This window comes from Boleophthalmus pectinirostris, unplaced genomic scaffold (assembly GCF_026225935.1).
Source record: "Boleophthalmus pectinirostris isolate CB_2022bp ecotype Guang Dong unplaced genomic scaffold, ASM2622593v1 HiC_scaffold_7, whole genome shotgun sequence".
NCBI classification, from domain to species: domain Eukaryota; kingdom Metazoa; phylum Chordata; class Actinopteri; order Gobiiformes; family Gobiidae; genus Boleophthalmus; species Boleophthalmus pectinirostris.
In genome coordinates this window covers 25,356,231-25,375,905 of record NW_026571473.1, presented here as the reverse complement: position 1 = coordinate 25,375,905, position 19,675 = coordinate 25,356,231, and the positions used below count along the sequence as shown (strand labels likewise).

Genomic DNA, 19,675 nt, shown 5'->3' with positions numbered 1-19,675 from the left:
GAACTCTGCTGAAAAACAGAGCTCTAGTCCATTTTAAGTGGTCCAAAGTTATTCCCTACTTACCACAGGTGGGACCAAGTCATCATTTTGCAAGTCTCAAATAAGTCTCAAGTCAAGTACAGTTTTGATTTTTGCAATTTATATGAATTTTAAACAAAATTGTAGTTAAAAAGTCATGGTTTAAATATTAGTATTTATATAAAAGTTGTATAAATGCTCATTTTTCCTTTTTAAATGTCTTGACAAAATCTTAGTGTGAATCATTACGGTCAGAATAGAAAGAATTAAGATTTAAAAGTGCTAAATAGCTGTTATTTTGTCATGTAGTTCTCTGTAGTGCCCTCTGTTTTACTGTATTGTACTGTATATTACTGTAGTACATTTGAGGATACTACATCACAGTACTTCAGTTACATCCAAAATAACAAACAGAGAAGTGGGAGGGACATGTTCCTGTTTGTTCCTGTAAAATTCAGTACTGTATTTATCAACTGTAAAGAGAAAAGTATTTTCTAAAAACATATATTTTAAGGAGAAGCATCAAGTCTTCTCAAGTCACAGACCTCAAGTCCGAGTCAAGTCCCAAGTCATTGACCTTCAAGTCCACGTCAAGTCTCAAGTCTTTGTCTATTTTATCAAGTCTCAAGTCCTAAAATAGTGACTCAAGTCTGACTCGAGTCCAAGACACGACTTGCAAGTCCCCAACTCTGCTACTTACCTTATGCATTCTGAGCATCTTAATTATTCACTGTGATGAGTTTATAAGGGTTTTTCACACATTTCAGAGGCCAGAGCCGAGATTTGCTGTCGCGTTAAAGCTAACAAATTCAACAACTATGATGCTAATGGGTATTTCCTGTTTTTCAGACAATAAAACACTTTATAATGAGATGCAGGCAGTACACAGCTAATTTAGTTTTGCCCCAAGAGTTGCTTATATATCTGCACTAGGCAAGACAAATTTTGCTCTGATTCAGGGGAAACACATACAATGCCTTCAATTTTGCTTATAAATGTACCAATACCTGTGTATACATTGCAGTATTTAACATTTTAACAGAACAGACCCCTCTTTGTAGTGCATGTGTCCTTTTTCAGCAGATTTGAGCAGATCAATATAAATCAATACAGATAATATCATCCTCCAACAGTCTCAGCCCGAGGAAGTCAATACTACCTCTCCACTAAAAGCATCTTATTGAGTGAAGGAGCCAGTGCTAATTTGTTTAAACAAATTTAGGGAGAGAGAGAGTGGAGATAGCTATCAGAGCAGATGTCCACAACCTTCTGACTAAACTAATAAGGTCTAGGTTTTAACACATTTACAGGCTATTCTTCATTGGGTTTCTCTTAAAGTTTCTATGAAAAGTGAGTCAGTGAGAGTGTGTAACTTTTCTGATGGAGGGTCCGTCAAATGCTTTTTTCCATGAAGATGTAATTGCTTCGGCTGGAATGTTTCACAGTATGGCATTAATAAACCTTTCTATCTTCATGGAGATCAAACCAGACCAAGTTACAGGTCAAATCTGTGGAGAGGCGACCCTGCCCACAGTCAGAATCTCTGTTTTTCTGGGTATTTTTAAGATTTGAAACCAATTGTAATTTAACAAATGTCAAGTAGAGCTGTTTAAAGTCATACTGTGGAACATTCGAGGCAGAGCAATTACATATCCATAGAAACAAGCAGGTGACAGACCACTCAAAAGGTTACGTAGTGCAACTTTACTCTTTACCGCTTCGCACAAATGTTTCCTATAAATGACAGAAAGCACTGTTTTATTCTAAGTATTGCTCAGTTGGCTCAGAAAAGAGTTTATATTTCACATTTCCAAAAATCAACTGGATTAAACTTTTATGATTGACAGTTCCCTAAAAATCTTCAAACAGCGTATCTAATTCACCAATTCGTTTTTTGACTTCGATAGCATCACTAGATCCAAGTTTGTGACCACAATGTTATTTTCAGAGAATGTTCCTTGAAAGTGTAGGCGACTATTGGCAGTTCAGCCTTTTAGGAATCATTTCTGAGAATGTCACACTCTACAACATTTTTCCGATATTTTTTTCCAAACCTCAAAAGTAATTTAGATAACATTTGTGACCAGTAATGGGTGGTAGCACGAATCACAATAGTTATATAAATATACTGTAGTACGTCTTTATATACTAGTAGGTTGATAAGAAATAATCATTACATTTTGCTTAAAGGTGCATTGTGTAACTTTTCTGCGGAGGGCCTGTCAAATACTTTTTTCTATGGAGATGTTATGGCTTTGTCTGAGATGTTTCACTGTATGGCATTAAACCTTTATAGGTCAGATCTGTGGAGAGGCAACCTCACTCACCGTCTTGTTGATTTTCTTTTCCAGTTTTTTTTTTATTTTTTTATTTTTTTTTACTTTTATTGCCACAAATCAATTCATATCAACTGTGTCCTGAGACCGGGCTTCTTCTTCCTCCTCTCCTCTCGAAGAAAATAAATTAAAAAAATATGCAAGTTAGGGCATAAGTGTCTTATTTGAAAAAGTCAATAATTCGACCCCACCTCTTTTCAAAAGTTGTAGATGTAGTTGAGCTGTTAACAGTTTCATTGTATAAACTTGTCTGATTTTTGATATCCGTTGGTCAATAGTTGGTGTCTCAGGTTTCAGCCAGTAGGTCCTGATCATTTTTCTTGCGGTCATCAGAAGAAGATGCAACAGAAAGCACTGATCATGAAAGAGACCATCAGGAAATGTATCACGCAAAAAGATCTTTGGATCCAACAAGAGCTCAACAGCCAACATATTTTGTAAAAGATCTTTATCATCAATCCAGAAATGTTATAAATATGTGAGTTTGGTCACCCACAAGTCCACAATTCCTCCAACATTTGTCACTAAGACTACATTTTTCTAGGTATTTTTAACCTATAAAACCACCTGTAATTGAACATATAAGGTAGACCTGATTAATGTCATACTGTGGAACATTCCAGCCAGAGCAATAACATTTTCATAGAAAGAAGCAGGTCACAGAGCCCCATGCACCTTTAAATAAACGTCCTTACTTTTTTACACAACTCTGACATTTGCTGCTTGTTTGACTTGCATAATCAAATACATTTTTCATTGGTTATAGCTTTTGGTTGCTTCACAGAACTATTTGGAGATTTTTTTTCATCTTGAGTTTGTTTGGTATTTCTTTCTATACACATTTCAAATTTCAAAGTTCCTTCCACTGCAAATCACTTGATATACACGAATAAAAAAAAGTTTTAGAAAGTTGTTTCTCAGAACTAAGTGAGACCTTCTGAAAATGCTCAGACTTGTTTGGTGTCCATCTTGTTTGTATTGACTTTCCTGCTGAAGTGGGGAGTTTCTGAGCTACAGGTGCCGCGACAATTCTCAGTAAAACCGCTCGGAGTTCTGAGTAAAGACGGAGCCTCTTGTTTTTGGACAAACACAAAGTGCCGTCATGTGCCAAACAGGAAATAAATAAAGGTTTAAAGTATTTACACTAGAAAAAATATTTGTGTTGTTATAGGAAAATGTATGAGTAGTTCTAGTAGTTTTAGTATTTCATTAAATTTTTATGTTTAATGAACTGACTTTTTGCATGCACTCTTGAAACTTCCGATTAGTGATTTACTCAACTAGGATCGATCTACCAGGTATTTTTTTGCATAATATGGAGTAAATAACTATGTAGTATGTGGTATGTTGTGTTTTAACATTAAATAATTGGTAAAACAACCCAATATGTAAGCTACTCTTACTTGAATACTTAGTATGGGTTAAAGTAATTTCCCTTGTGGATCAATAAAGTTTGTCTAAGTCTAAATCTATTTTTTTTATAGTTGTTATAGTGTCAAAATGAACAATGTATGTCATTTTTATCGTTCAAATCTAATCATAACATTGCATAAACAATATGACAGACAGACAATACAACTCAGAACAACAATCAGAAAACTTTAGTTGGTTCCAGAGGGGAATTCATTTGCAACATTCTCGGGGCAGTTCTCACACACACCCAAACCTACACAGTTCCATTACAGTTCACAAGTGGAACTCAGTACAACAGTATATATTATTACTAGGGGTGTAACGATATTTCCAAGTCTCATACGATATCGTCACGGTCTGAACCTCACGCAACGATGCTTATTGCTTATTTACCGTGGGAAAGCTCACGAAATGGTCGGGAGGCTCACAATTAGAGATGTAACAATATCCAAATCTCTCGGTACTCTCGGTTATTTTCACGATATACATCTCACAGTTTGATATTTATTGCGACATTTTGTGGAGGCTTACAAAACTCTTAATATTCTAGTTTTTCCTCTTAAAATGCCTTGACAAGACTTAATCCAAAGAAATAAGACTTAAAAGTGCTTAGAACTGTTATTTCTTCATGTAGTCTACCCTGAAACAGAGTAAAGGATCATGGTCTATGTAGTTCCCTCTGTCTTTTTCTTAGCTACCGCTGCACCATAACTCTTAATTTAAGCAAAGAGACTTGTAATTCGATATATTGTGATGGTCCATGATATTAGTGTGAGAACTTTGATGATACAATATCACAATATTTTGGTTATTGTTACATCCCTAATTATTACAATGCAAAAACTTCAAAAAACACTACCATCAGAGCCGAGTAATTTAATATAGATAATCCACACACCAGAACTAAAATCATAACAATCTAAAAGTACAGAGGAATTTAACGGTCCTGTACCTGATTTTTACGGTCATAAAAACATGAAAAACAGAACTAATTCATTTTAAATGGATAGCAGTCATCCAAAGTTATTCCTCACTTACTGTACCTCATGAATTCCAACTTCAAGCCTTCAAATTATTTAAAACAATGAGTTTATTAGCGCTTTTCACAACTTTCAGAGACTAATGCACAGATTTACCGTCACAATGACTTGTATACTAAGCCGCACTTCCTGATTATGTGACAAAAAAACTTTATAATTAGATGAAGAGAGTACACAGTAGACTTATTTGGACCTCAAGAACTGCCTATATTGAGAGTAAACTCATTTTGCTATAATACACAGGCCTTTAAGTGTATTCACGTATTGCTTTCCATTCAGTTTGGTTTTGTGTCACTCCATTTTACTGAGGAATGTATGTGTGAAGAACAGGGACAGCCCCAGATATTCACTTCTCCCCCTCCTCCTATTATTCAACAGGCTTGTGGACGCACCCTTATATCACCCCCAAAACAAAAACAACAGACTGCAGGCCTGCTCCAGCCTATGGTCATGTTAATGTGAGGAATGTGACCATTTCCTCTTCGAAATCTAAACAAAGGGATGAGCAACAGCGCCAGGCCGGTCCCACCTCAAAACCACCTCTCCCGTCTCAATACTAACCCACTCAGACTGGGATGTTAACAGGTTCTGATGGGCTCATGTGACACTGGTTTAAACTGTGGCCCTGGGCATTTCCTGCGTATGGATCTGTGCCTATAGGCTGTTTATAATTGGTGGATATGGCAGAGAAAGGAGAGAGGAGGGATGGGAATGCATTGTGTCTGCAAAATGAGCTGATACCCCTGAGAATACCATAGTTATGGGTGATACTACAAAAAAGTATCGTCTCTGTAGGAGTTAAAATGAAAATATTTAGTGTCTTGTTTTGTTGTAGTGCCACGAGATTTGCATCTAAAATAAATTCATGATAATAACTGAAGATGGACTATACCCAGACTGCAAGCTTTGAACCAAATTGAAACAGATTAAACTAAACTGGTTAATTCTTCATACTAACATAACAACAAAAAAAGCAATGTACCATATCTTTACCATCTCAAAAACAAGAACTACTTCACTTTAAATGGTTTGCTGTGGTCCAAAGTTATGCCTTATTTACCTTATTCACCCTGAGAGTCCTAATTATTCACTGTTATGAGTTTATAAGAGCTTTTCACAACTTTCCGAGACAGACCGGAGTGTTTCCATTGCGGTAAAGATGATTATCAGATTATCAAACAATAAAATGCTTTATAATTTGACGGAGAACGCACGCAGCGAACATTTTGACCTCAAGAACTGCGTATAATATATCTGTCAGGCAAATTTAACTCAAATACATGGGAACAAAAATTGGAGACAGTGCAGGTGTATCCTAAATTGAGAGTAAACCCCTATAGACGTGACCAAGATTAAACCAAGACCCAACCCTTTAAACAGCTTTAGCCCTAAGTAACCCAACACTTTAGAAAGGCCTCTGCTGTTGACATCATGTTTTATAGTTCTGTTTGGCCGTGCGCTGTTACCTCATTAGATTTGAGCAAGTTTATTCAGGCCTCCCCGCTGTTCTTCTGCTACAGGGCACTTAATTAGCTGTGGATTTGCATATATTTGCATTAACCGTGAACATAAACACTGGGTCTGTTTAAAAACAAAATAGCTCATGTCACATACGATGATTTAGGGAAGATGAGATTGAGCTTTCAGGCCAGATAAACAGCAAAAAATGTTTTTAAAGTGGTTTTATGGACGACCAGAATTTAAGTTGGTGACTGTGTTCCGATCTCCTCCGAAAGCCTGTATTACATTATGTGAAACTGCCTTGTACACTATATAACTATTTTATGTTGATTCAGTGTTTTTGAGTTAAACTTCTTAATTGTTTTATGAATCAGCACATTTTTATGACGTATTATCCATGGTCAAATACATTCAAATAAGAAATAAGTACACTAACAATGAACATAAAATACATAAAAGATAGATATAGATAGCATATCTTTTTTTGTCTCCTGGGAGAGCTGAATCGGTGGAATGTGCTGCTTGAGTTGATGTCTGAGTCAGCATGTGTCATGGTTAATGTAACGTTCAACAGTTTTACTGCGTGTTAGCATGGAGGCCATAGGGACGGATAAATAAGAACCTCTATGGAACAAAAATAAGGACGCTTGTGACGACAGCATGACTAAAGATGAGTGGGACTGGAGTTAAGACGAGTCCTGTATGTAAAGATAGAATGCTATAAGATAGATGGCCTTGGATTATGTCAAAGCACATGGAACATTACAGTGAGATTAATTCTGAGTTCTGATGATGGGTCATCAAACTAAGGCCCGCGGGCCAACTCCAGCCCTCCACGACCCTTTGACCGGCCCCTCTGCCCCCCCATCACTTGAACTGGCCTTATGAGGTAATCCTCAAAAGTTGTCATGGCCTATTTTTTGAAATTAATTTTTTGGCAAATAATAACACATCTGCATCTTGTATTTTTTTCAATTAAAAACTGATATTTGAAGTATTTATATTTATAATACAATTATTATTATGTATTTACATTTGCTACCGAATTTTTGTCACCTGAGAAGCACGAGATCAAACAGTGAGAGTTAGCGCACGTGCAGAGTTCTGTAGTGCAGTTAAGGACAGCAAAATGACCAATGTTAAAGCACAAAAAGATGACACAGAGTTTTCAAAGAACAATGGACAACTGATTTTTTTTTTTGTTGAGTTTAAGGACTGTGCAGTTTGTCTGATGTGTAACGAAAGTGTGACAGTTTTCAAAGAATTTAATCTGAGTCGTCAGGGTCATACAATTCTGTTATACTGCCGACCCAACCCCGGCCCCCATTACAGTCAGAAGCGATAATGTGGCCCCCAGAGAAAAACATTTGGTGACCCCTGATTTACTGAATATCGCTCCCTACTCTTCAGGTCATTACTTACTTGTGATGTCATGAGATAATACAGGAAATGCTCCACTGTGTTTTTAAACTCCATACACCTTCTCTAGGATCAACCCTGGAACTGCCAATCTCTACCGAACAAAAGATAAAAGGAGCTGTTAACTTGAAAACTACCGCTTCGTGACATCAAAAGGAACAAAGCATTTTGAGCTTTGGAGATGTAGACAGACTAATAATAAAGAATTGCTCGTGTGAACAAAAGAAAACACTACGCTGGGTATGTTTTTGATGCGGTAACGGCATTCGAACATGACTAGAATCACAAGAGTCAATTTTGCGTAATATAGCACATTTAATACATGTTTTAAGTGGGTTTTCTTACATTTTAACACTATTATCGAGCTAACTTTTAAGCTTAGAAGTCTGACCTGGTTTCAGTAATATTATAAAGATTCAATATTGGTTGTGTTGCTTTGGTTTTTTTTTCATTTGAACTGTTTATTTCTTCAACTTTCATTGGTTAACATTTGTGCATTAATGACTTTATCGACTTTGACCTAGTTTTTACGTAACCTTCTTTTTTGATCTAGATAATAAATACTTTAATTATTTAACAATGACCCACAAGTATTCAGGTGTATTAAATGTGTTGTGACAGTGACCCAGTGGAAATTGTCCAGACCTGTTGAGTGCAGCGTGGGGCGTTTACCGTGCGTAACTGCTGTAACTGAAATGCAAATGAGCAGCTGGACGGTACCTGAGTCTGATCACCTGCCGTTTGTCTTTGGTGGAGCTCTGTTTACTCTCCTCAAACGGATCTGAACAAAACCATTATGATCTCTACAGGGACCATCCCCCACGGCTTATGTGCATGTATAGGCGCAGAGCGGAGCCTTTGTCTGGGGAACTTTTAATGGAAAGACAGCTAATTATGTTTGGCATAGCTCACTTTTTGCTTTCAGTAACATAGCTTCTTTTGTTGTTGTTGTCAAAAATACCTTAATAATATGTGTTCTTATTGAGAGCAGTGTCATTTCTCCACAGATCTTACCTATAACTTGGCTTGGTGGTGTTGGATATTATGTGTCTGAGTATTTAAGGGTGGTTTAGGACGACTGTATGATTGCTTATTGTTTAAGGGTGTTAATCAAATGATATGTGCATGAAGTCAGAAAGCAATAGAAACAGCTTAGAGTAGCAAAACTAGAGTCAGATAAAGGCCAATGTGATGCTACTTCCTCTTTGTGCGACGTGTTTTCTCTAGTGTGTGCAACAGACAGTGTGGACCAGATAAAAGGTGAAAAAGGTGGTGTGAAGAGAAAGCAAGTCTGCGGGTCTTATCTTTAATGAGGAACTGTGTGGACCAATAAGAAAACAACACCTGGATGCAACCAAACCACAATGTTAGACTAGGAAGGAAAAGACTATAAAGGAGTTCAGGGTTCGAAAGGGGAGATGAGAGCGGCGCATCATCTGGATCCCAGGTTTTGTATTAGATCTGGGACAGGTAGTTGAACCCTACTGCTTTGTTATTCAATATTTTAAAGTGTATTCAATAATGAGAAGTGAATTGAGCTATTCTTCTCTGTGAATCCTTCTCTATCAATGAGCACTCGGAGGAAAGAGGTCAAGGTAAGAGAGAACATTTAAAGTACTGCTATTGGGAAAAGTGGAAAGGTATCGTACTGTCTTTAAGTAGAGGTGGAACTTACGTACTGCTCTTAATGAAGGTGGAAAATACTTAGTACTGTCCTAATTAGAGGTGGAAAACAAATGTCAAATTAAAGGAGTCAGATAAGGGAAGAAAAGTTATCTCCTTCAAACAGTGGCATCACTTGCTTATTCCCATCGAGAGAGATAATAACAAAGGATGTGGAACACTCCTGGTAACATACAGAGACAAGCAGGTGGTGGACGCCTAGCCAAAAAAGTAGCATAGTGCTCCTATAATGTGTAAATCAAGAGCTCTTTTGGTCTGGTTTCTCACTGGATTCTTCCAAAACCCTTCCCTGATCTTTAACCCTGAAAAATTAAGAGGAGTGTGGATGTGTTTTCCCCAAAAAAGGATCAAACAAAGTCCTAAAATGTAGTCTATTTCTAGGAACTCATATTAATTCTATTCTAAAGTGTATCCTATAGGAATGATAAAAGGGAATATGAACATTTGATAAAATGTGAAAAGTTATTGAATAACATTTTGATTATTCTTACCATTTTTGCCACACGTCTTGTACACCAAAAGAAGATGCACTTTTTTTCCATATGAAACATTGTCCAATTCACCCAAAACAACCCTTCCAAACATGCCCAAACAGCACTTTATGTTATGACTGCCCCTCCTCCCGGGTCCAGCTGATGTCTCATACACTCATGTTTGTGTCTGAATGGTGCATGTGGAGCTGGAGCAGTGGAGGGGTGCACGGCAGATGGCAGCCCCCTCATGTCTGTCTTTTTGGGGCAGAACAATGCATCTCTCAGTGCTGTGTTTTAGAGGAGGGGAGCAGAGGATTTGAGTGGGACAGCTGGCAGGCAGGACCCCTCCCACCACGTCCACACGCTCAACGACACACACTCCGCAATTATCCGACACGGGCCCTGGCTTACACATTTACCAGAGACCAGCAAACAAAGGGATGCACCAGTAAAATCAATAATCCTATTTGGATTATATGATTATGGTTATCACTGCAATTAGCACAAAGTGGGGCAGCATGTGTCTTGGATTTAAGAGTTTTCTTTAGTTTTTGTTTTGTATTTTATCTATTAAAGTACAACAGGTTTAATAGAGCATTGTTTGTATGGAATTTGGAAATTCAACGCTAGACAGTCTACAGGCTGAACTGATTTTCTGTTTTGAGTATCTGCAGTTAACGAATGAAATAACCAATGCACAGATACAATAAAATACCACGTTTATATTGTCCTATGTCAGCCAACCATTTCTATTGTATTCAACATTGTCTGATTGGTATTTTATTGTTTCATTCCACAGAGTCATACTGAAGCCTTAATTCTCTGCTTCTTTCCTTTCTAGCTTAGTTACCTGAGCAACATCCAATCAAAACACAAAAATGTACAATACCTACTAATTATAACTTACACAGATGGTCCAAGGCAAGCCACTTTAATAACCTTGCCATAGCAACCTATTGCCAGAGTCACTATAATTCAGCCTGGAAGTGACATATATGGACTATGGTTGAAAAAAATCTAATCAAAGTATCAGAAAAAAGATTTATAACGGTAAAAATGCAATGGGCTTTCACAAGAGTATGGTGTGCGACTATAAAATGCAGTTTATCAAGCAGAACCCAGCCTGCCCTTTAACAAAAAATTCTCCCTTATGTAAACAAATCTATTCTGACCAAAAGCAAAGTTCCAGTCCATCTTCATCTGAGTCTGTCCATGACATAAATAATTCAGTTTTCCAGATGCCATGTTGTTTTTGATGATCGATGCTGCTGGAGGAGATAGGAAGTCAAAAAAGAGAGTTATATCTTCTCTTTTTTTTTTCCCAATATTGCCCAAAGCTTAAATCATTGAAAAACTAAAACTTTAATTCACACAAGATGTATCACATCTTAGACAATGAGCATAATTATTAATTTTCTTAAAGGTAGGACCTACTTGTCAGCAATGTTTGAAATAATAATTGTTTCATACATAAGATTAAAAACATGCAAATACAAGTAACCAATTGAATTAACAATGATCTCTAAGCTACAGTTCGATTTTGAGTCTTTAATTTGCATCCTAGGCTATTTACAGTTGTGGATACAATTCTTTTCGCTTTCACACAAACTCTGACTTTGTTGTGATGCTTTAATTCTCTTCCATTGCCTTTCCCCTCACAATAACATTCCTGCGCAACATTTAAAAGTGTATGGCCTTAAATCTCTTTTTACGCACAGTCCGCGTAGACAAAGCGCACCACCAGCGGCTCTTTTACATGACACTAGTTGCCAGCTGAAATACTGCTGCTTCTCTCCATCAATTTTTTTCAGCTTTTTGAGCTGTGCCACCCCCCCGTAGTAGCTCCTCCTCCTCCCCAGCGCGCTCCCTCTCTCTCTCTTTACGCACGCTGCTTTTGATCCCACGGGGACTTGGAGCTCTCACATTCCTCTCATTCCTGCCGCAGCGGAACAATCGCCTCTCAGTTATTTATTAGCGCTGTGAGGCTCAGAGCTGCTCAGTCTGCTCAGGACGCACGGCGCACACACAACGTACATGGAAATACGGAGCAAGAAGCATTAGCAGCGAGCGATCTTTGCCTGGATTTACCTGAACTGAAAAGGAAATTATATACGAGATTATACGGGATTTACAAAACGTTTGCGGGGGATGTTACTATAAGACAATCAGGTACTTATTACATGTATTTTCCACACATTTGTGCTGTGCTTTGGAAGCGTTACGCAGTTTCTTGTAGCGCTCTTACTTGTAACTTGTACTGGAAAATTGTATAGTTACTTGGTTCATTTTTTAGGTTTTATTTGTGTTTTCTTTACTTTTATTTTATTATTTTTTTTCTTGACTTTTAAGTCGATTTAGGTTATGGGCAGTGTGAGGATTAAGTACTAAATAACTGTCTAAGGGATTATTAGTATTTTATTCAGCTGTAATGTGGTGAGACTGATGTTTATAGCCTTTGCATTAGTAGCGTGGGTCTGGATAAAGTTATGCGTCTGTGAGAGCAGCCATAGCCTATAAAACAGGATCTAGGTTGACATCATTGACAGGGGTATTTCCAGAAACAACTCATGTACTTCACCACTCTGCACTGTCCAGCATGCCTTTCATGCCTAAGGTAGCTGCTCTCCACTGTTAGTGCACTTTAGTGCAAAGCTTTGTAAGTAGATTAAATGTGTAACTATCACAATACGGTATAGAATTTTAGCAATGTAAACAAATGGCATTTTTTAGCCCTGTAACATGCTTAGCAGTTTCTGATAATTTTTTTTGCCATTGTTTTAGGTCTAACTATAGTTCCTGTAGAAGCACCTTGCTAACATCACTGACATGAGAACAGCAGAGGACTCCTCTGGCACAGTCCTGCACCGGCTCATCCAGGAGCAGCTGCGATATGCCAACATGAGCGATGCCCGCACTCTGTTGGCCATCCAGCAGCAGGCCCTGCGCGGGGGCAGCAGCAGCAGCGGAGGAGGCACAGGAAGCCCCCGGTCCTCTCTGGAGAGTCTGTCTCAGGACGACAGCCCATACATTTACATGAACACCAGGCAGGAGCCACAGGGAGAGGAATACCAGGGAGAGGGCCTGTCGGAGAGCCCACTGTACCACCTCCACACTGAGGAGCTGCCCACATACGAGGAAGCCCGGCTCCTGATCTCACAGAAAGGCCTGGACCTGGAGGAGCAGTGGGACATGAAGAGGGAGCATGTCCGCTCTCTCAGTGAGCGCCTCATGCAGCTCTCTCTGGAGAGGAATGCTGCCCGACAGCAGCCCATTCCCTCCTCTCACAGCTATCCTCAGCTCTACAGCACTGGCAACCCAGCCCAGTGTATGGAGCAGAGAGCACCCCCTCCAGAGTACCCCTGTCCCACCAAACTGCCCGGATACATGCTTAGCCACTCACAGGAAACACAGGGACAGTACTACAAAGAGCCACCTCCATTCTATTCCCAGCACAGGTACAGCAGAGTCAGGTTTCTCTCATAAGTGTCATGACTTAAGACCGTCTCTAACATCTCCCTGTATTACAGGTATGTGTCAGCCCAGCTCCCCCAGCCCCCCTCCCCCCAGAGTGAGGCACTGCAGCGGGAGAACGAGTGTCTAAGGAAGGAGCTGGAGGTGGCGACAGAGAAGGCATCCCGACTGCAGAAGGTGAGGTCACAGGTGTGGGACTGTGGGGTGCTTCCTGTTCGCACATGTTCAAAATGTCACCCTGGCTGTTTCGAAATGTGCAAATTGAGCAGGTTTGTGTGAGAGGTACAGACACATTTCTGTGACATGGGACCTCTACTGTAGCCTCGGCACATTCTTTGTCTTGTAAAGCGTCTCGGCTGTGTGCCATGACACCTGGGGCTCACAAGTGTTCACTGTGGAATGTAGCATCCCTGTTTAAGTTACGGAGGAAGACATTTGCCTGCGGGCCTTAAAACAAACTGACTTTCATGAGTTTCATAATGTCCATTGATAAAAACAAAAAATCTGTGGGTGTGATGCTAACTCCAGTCTTTTGTGTCTCGTAGTTGGAAGTGGAGATCCAGAGAATATCTGAGGCCTATGACACGCTCATGAAAGGGTCGGCCAAGAGGGAGAGTCTGGAGAAAACAATGAGGAACAAACTGGAGGCAGAAATCAAGAGGCTACATGACTTTAATAGAGATCTGAGAGGTATTCACATACACCTAAACCTTTTAACAATATGTAATAGAATACACGTTTCTCTATGTTAAAATGTGATGGGCCTATTGCAACATTTTATCACAACATTCTATATGAACTTTCCTTTGTAACACTGATACTGGATTCCTGGCTTTTGTCCCCATGTTATCATCCCATTGCAGAACTAACTTGACCATTATCTAATCACATTCACAGAACAACTGGAGTCTGCAACTAAACAGAGAGCGACTAAGGAAGCAGAGAGCTCAGACCACAAGCACCACGTCTTTGTCAAACTCCTAGAGCAAAGTAAGTTCAATCATCATCAATACACTTTCACATCAGCGGCCTATTCAGACAAGTGTAGCTAGTTTCCCACACTATGGATTGCATTGATTGGTTTTCCGGTTTAGGTTTGTTATAAAACTACTAACACAAACATTTCTCTATCTCACTCAACACTTTTCATCTCAAAAACAAATGTGGCCTGAATTCCTGAGATTTTTGCAAGTATTTCAGGCTGTTCCAGCATTAGTGACACCCCCTCTCCTCACCCCTCCTCCCTCTCTCGCTCCCTTCTCAGATTTGCATGATCACTGCTGACTTCTTTCTCGAAGGGGGAACTAATTTGTCTGGGACACCAGCACAGCATGACCCCTAGCCTGGCCTCTGTCCTTGTTTGGGCTGCACTTTGACTAATGGGTTAATCTGTGTGAGTGCTCCAGGGATATTTCCAAGGCTTTAGACCTCTTCACAGTAAAATCAGAAAAATCAAAGCGTGGAGGAATGCTAGCCTGAGGTGTATATGGACTCATTTGGACAATGAGCCAAGTTGTAATGAGTTAATTTGCACTTGTCTAATGTTGGAAACTGGTTTATTGGTTGAGTTAGTACTGTGGGAACTAGCTTTTTAAATTACAATTATACAAAAAGAAGATTATAATTTGAATATCACATTCCTTTTTGACTTCTCAATACTGCTTTGATCACCATAACTACTTCTAATACACTCTATCCCCTCTAGAAAATGTTCAACTAGTATGAAAAAACAGACAGTAGATCAAACATGCTTCTATTCTTACCCTGTTTTGGTCATCTTCCATAGGATCTATATGTTCTATATTTTTGGCAGAGTCCCAGTGTACATTTTGTTTCAATAATAGGATGTGATCTTTATATAATTTCTTAAAGGCAGACTTGAGGTGAATTATATTTTGAGCTGCTTGTTTACTTGGGGCATTCCTGGGCCGCTCGCAGCACAAAGCTATGCCTGTGTGCGTAAGTGGATAAGAGGAAGTCTGCATTCCCCGCACAGGCATGCACTAATGTTGTGTAATCAGCCTCATTTTAAACTGGCACAATCACAGTTCAAATGGGTTTTGTGTCTATTAGTTTAATCAAGGATAAAGCGTTTTTGTTATTGTTGGCATGGCAGGCGTATTTGAGCTTTTGGGTAGACTTGTTTTAAGTTGATGTTAATAACTATGCAGTCATACTTTTTGATAATTATGTGATTTTTTTCTGAATGAGTTTTTAAAAATGTGAGATACTCTTCCTTTCCCTTTCAACAACCAAACATATGCAGTAGTTTGTATTTTGATTATAGTGTTACAGTTATCCCATACACTATACATACAATTTCTATCAAATTTTACAACTTTTAACTAACAATACCTGTTTTTTCCTATGTTTCAGATGAGGAGCAGCAGCGAGAGAGGGAGCGCTTGGAGAAGCAGGTTCTAGCTCTGCGTGTGTCTGCGGAGGAGGCCCAGAGGAGGCGTGATATCCTGGAGCAGGCCCTGTCCTCTGCCCAGACCAGGAGCAGACTTCTGGAGGAGGAGCTGCACCGAAAGAGGGCCTACGTGCAGAAGGTGGAGGGTCTGCAGAGCTCCTTGGCCCAGCTGCAGGCCGCCTGTGAGAAACGAGAGACGCTAGAACTACGACTGCGCACAAGGCTGGAGCAGGAGCTGAAGAGTCTGAGAGCGCAACAGGTAAAAGGACAACCAATGTTATAATACAATTTGTATATTTGTCCAAGATACATATTATAATGCATCATACTGGCCAGGATTGAAAGTAGTTTAGTATTCAAAACTTAAAAGATTATTTCTCAACCAAAGCGTTATGTGAATGGGCCAGTGTGTGTAGCTATAGAGATCATTGGGGCAGAAATTTATAGAAAGATTAGAACTTAGTAGTAACTGTTGTAGTAGCAGTATTTGTAGCAATCGTGTTCGTATTAAAAGTAATTCTTTTTTTTTTTGTAATAAATGACATGATTGTATGTTTTTGGTTTTGTTTTTAGAAGCAGACAAGTAGCACCACATCTTCTGAGGTCAGTGCGTCTACATTGGAGCAGCAGCTGAGGGAGAAAGAGGAGAGGATTCTGGCCCTTGAAGCCGATATCACGAAATGGGAGCAGAAATATCTGGAGGAAAGCACAATGAGGAAGTTTGCCATGGATGCTGCTGCTACAGCTGCTGCACAGAGGTAGGAGACCAACATAATTCCCACAACACAATATATTTCTCTTTTAAATAAAGTGTCACACTAAATCACTTGTTTCTATTTTGTTTTCAGGGATACAACGATCATTAAGCATTCACCTCAGACATCCCCAAACAGCAGTTTCAATGAAGACTTGCCATTGGCCAATCACAGAAACCAAGAGATGGAGAACAGGTATGCAATGTTTCTATTTTCAAGCAATAATATTTAAACCACTGAGAGAGAAGTGGAGTTGGAACTAGTCCTTTCTAAAAAATGATTGAGAAATTGGCAAAGGGCTCTCACATTCACTACACTGCTACTTTTGGATAAACAATTTGAATTACTGGTCAAATCTTAAACCGTTTGTGCTGTGTTTGGTTTAGGATCCGGGCACTCCATGCTCAGCTCTTGGAAAAAGACGCTGTGATCAAAGTCCTGCACCAGAGATCCAAACTGGAGCAGGGGCGACTCGAGAAACAAGGGCTGCGATTGGCCCGCTCCGTCCCATCCATCAACACTGTGTCCACCAGCACAGAGATCAAAGGTCAGTATAGTAGTACAAATAGCGGTGGTAGTAGTAGCTGTGTGGTTACAGTAGTATTATGCAACACAATAAATAATGATAGAATGATGACATAAGAGAGTAGACCACAATATATTTTCACTAGAAGGAAAACGATAGCCACAAAATATTGCTAAGTATGAATAAAGGGTTTGGGTAAATGACAACTAAATAATAATGCCAGAACTTGGTTAGACTCACATTACTGCATCATCAACAACAGCGTAGTTTAATCCCAAATAACTGGGCTTTTGAGTTTATGTGTACTGCCAGACAAGTAGTCTCTGAAGGTGGTCTAAAGGTTGATATTTCATGCACTAGTGGGGAATTTTGGGTATTTTTACTATAACAAATGTATCAAGCGACAACTGGCAGACGGCCTGGAGACGCCAGACTGAAATGTACACATCTAAAAAAAATCAGGAACTAGGAGACAAGCCCCAAGCGTAAATAGACGTTTTAAACTGGAATGCATATCATCTCTCGTTCAAGAATAGCCCCTCCAGAATAACCATGGGAAGAAATCGTGTAGGCAGATGTTGGGAGTAAAAATGGGACGCATAATTGAACTGGCCTTTGTCTTGTTTTGTAGCAAAGAAGAGCCTATCAGATGACCAGACAGGTGCTGCATGCGGGACTCTGCTGATGACACCCAAGACCGCAGTTCTCAGACGGGACAGGGGCACCCAAAGCGAGGCGTCCTACGGGGAGACAGAAGCCGACATGCCGCAGGAATCCGAAGCAGCAGACGCTTTTGGTGGGTGGCATGTTCCGACCTTTGGCACCTCAATACAAGCTACTGACAAGCCGTGTTAATACTGCATCTATAAATCAGCACAGCTCTTTTCTTAAGTCTAACTTTAAATGGGAGGTCAGAATGGTCAACATTAGGGCTATGTGTATAATTCATGGGAGGTATTTGGATAGTTGTTGCAAGTAATAGTGCTTAGTGAGAGAGAGATATTTTATTGATCCAAAGGGAAATTAAAGTAATGGGCGTGGTAATCAAAATATAAAATGCTCTGGACATCTGGATTCTATTAAAAGTCAAAAATTTTATGAATTAGTCATTCATTATTTCAAAACTTGGTATAAAATTCAAATACGCAAATGATTCATTTTGGTAGCCAGACAAGCCCACTATTGCAAAACAATAAGATGATGAGTCTTGTGTTTACCAGACTATAAATATTGTATCTAAGCAACTCAACAGCAATCTCTAATTTTTCCTTTATTATATTTTTACAGAAGAGTCTACTGAAGAGCCGAAAGCCAAGCCTGAAGAATCAGAAGTGGTTGAAATTCTTATTTAAAAGACAGAACTCCTCCCTCCAGTGAAATTTGGACTGATTTGTAAAACATCAGACAATGGCGTTCGAAGATGCCGTTGATAAGCAATGACTGACTTTTGTGTGAGAGGAGAGCTGGACTTTCCTCCACATTATCTGCACATTTTTGTAAAAAACGAGAGTCCTTAAAGGTACCGGGACACTACTCAGCATTCTGACTGCTGATGTACAGTTAACCTATGTTATTTTATACGTGTTTTATTTATATTTGTAAAAGCTGCTCATATGTAATGTGATGTCAAAGTATGTGCATAGAGCTAGGTTTCTATGTTTGGTTTTCTAGTGGCATCCTGTAAATTTAGCATCCCCCTATTTATCTTAAATTAACAGTTGTCCCCTCTATTTAAAATATACTAAGAATGCCCTGCCTAAAGTCTTTGGGACTTTCTCTTCTAAAAAATAGCCCAGCGCAGATTGACAACATTGCACAGGGGTCTAATTTTCCATATCCTAATCTTCTCACATTCCTAAATGAGGGAATGCTCCCGTTAAAGAAAAAGTCTGACCCTTGCTCCCTTGTTAAAATAACCTGCATTCTCTTGACATGGATTCCTGTCTTGGGAAGCCTCACCCACACTGTAAATTGTCAACTAAAACTGGAGTTTATCTCTGTTTAATTTGACTGTTTCCGAGGACGTACCAGGAATTAGTCTGGGCTAAATGTACGAGCCTGTTGATTGTACACGACTCCTGTTCAGCTTTGGGAATTTTAAGACTGGACAATTTCAATGATACATCCGAAACACTTATTACCTAGCTGGTTTTGTCTAGTATTTGCATTGCTGGTCAGTGCTCTGTGAAATGGAATGTGTTTACAATATGAATGGCTATTTGAAGTGATAGAGATGTTAATATATTATTTTCCATCTATTTACTATTATTATTATGTATGTTATGTTATTGTTTGTGTGTTTGTATGGTGCCAAAGATGTACCCTTTTGTGTTTAACTTATACCTTTGGACGATTGTGGTTCGGTTCGGCACTTGCTGGTTGGGCCGCTCTGATGTTGCTGTGAACTTTTGTAAAGGAAACATCTGTATGTACGCCTTAACATTTCACAATAATAGAATAAATTTAATATATATCTCATAAATGGACTGTGTTTTCATGTTTATCATTTGAGCACTTTAAACTATCTTATAAGTAAACTGCACTAGTTAACTTAGGCCTATATGCTAAGGAAAATTGCTTGCTGTTATCACTACACTGAGGCACTACAAGTCACTACAAGTCATCTGCTTTGGGCTTCAAGTCATTTCAATTCTTTAAACAAATATA

At 39.2% G+C, this 19,675-nt stretch overlaps 1 protein-coding gene across 1 annotated transcript; it reads left to right on the top strand.

Annotated features, from left to right (window-relative positions):
- The first annotated feature begins 11,609 nt into the window (after positions 1–11,609).
- On the top strand, positions 11,610–19,490 carry amotl2a (angiomotin like 2a). The gene is made up of 11 exons (XM_020918830.2): positions 11,610–12,012; positions 12,625–13,298; positions 13,371–13,491; positions 13,860–14,004; positions 14,212–14,304; positions 15,691–15,986; positions 16,301–16,485; positions 16,576–16,677; positions 16,869–17,029; positions 17,640–17,804; positions 18,296–19,490. Exons 2-11 carry the CDS (start codon positions 12,670–12,672, stop codon positions 18,358–18,360), a joined length of 1,962 nt encoding a protein of 653 aa, XP_020774489.1. The 5' UTR covers positions 11,610–12,012; positions 12,625–12,669; the 3' UTR covers positions 18,361–19,490.
- The last annotated feature ends 185 nt before the right edge of the window (positions 19,491–19,675 follow it).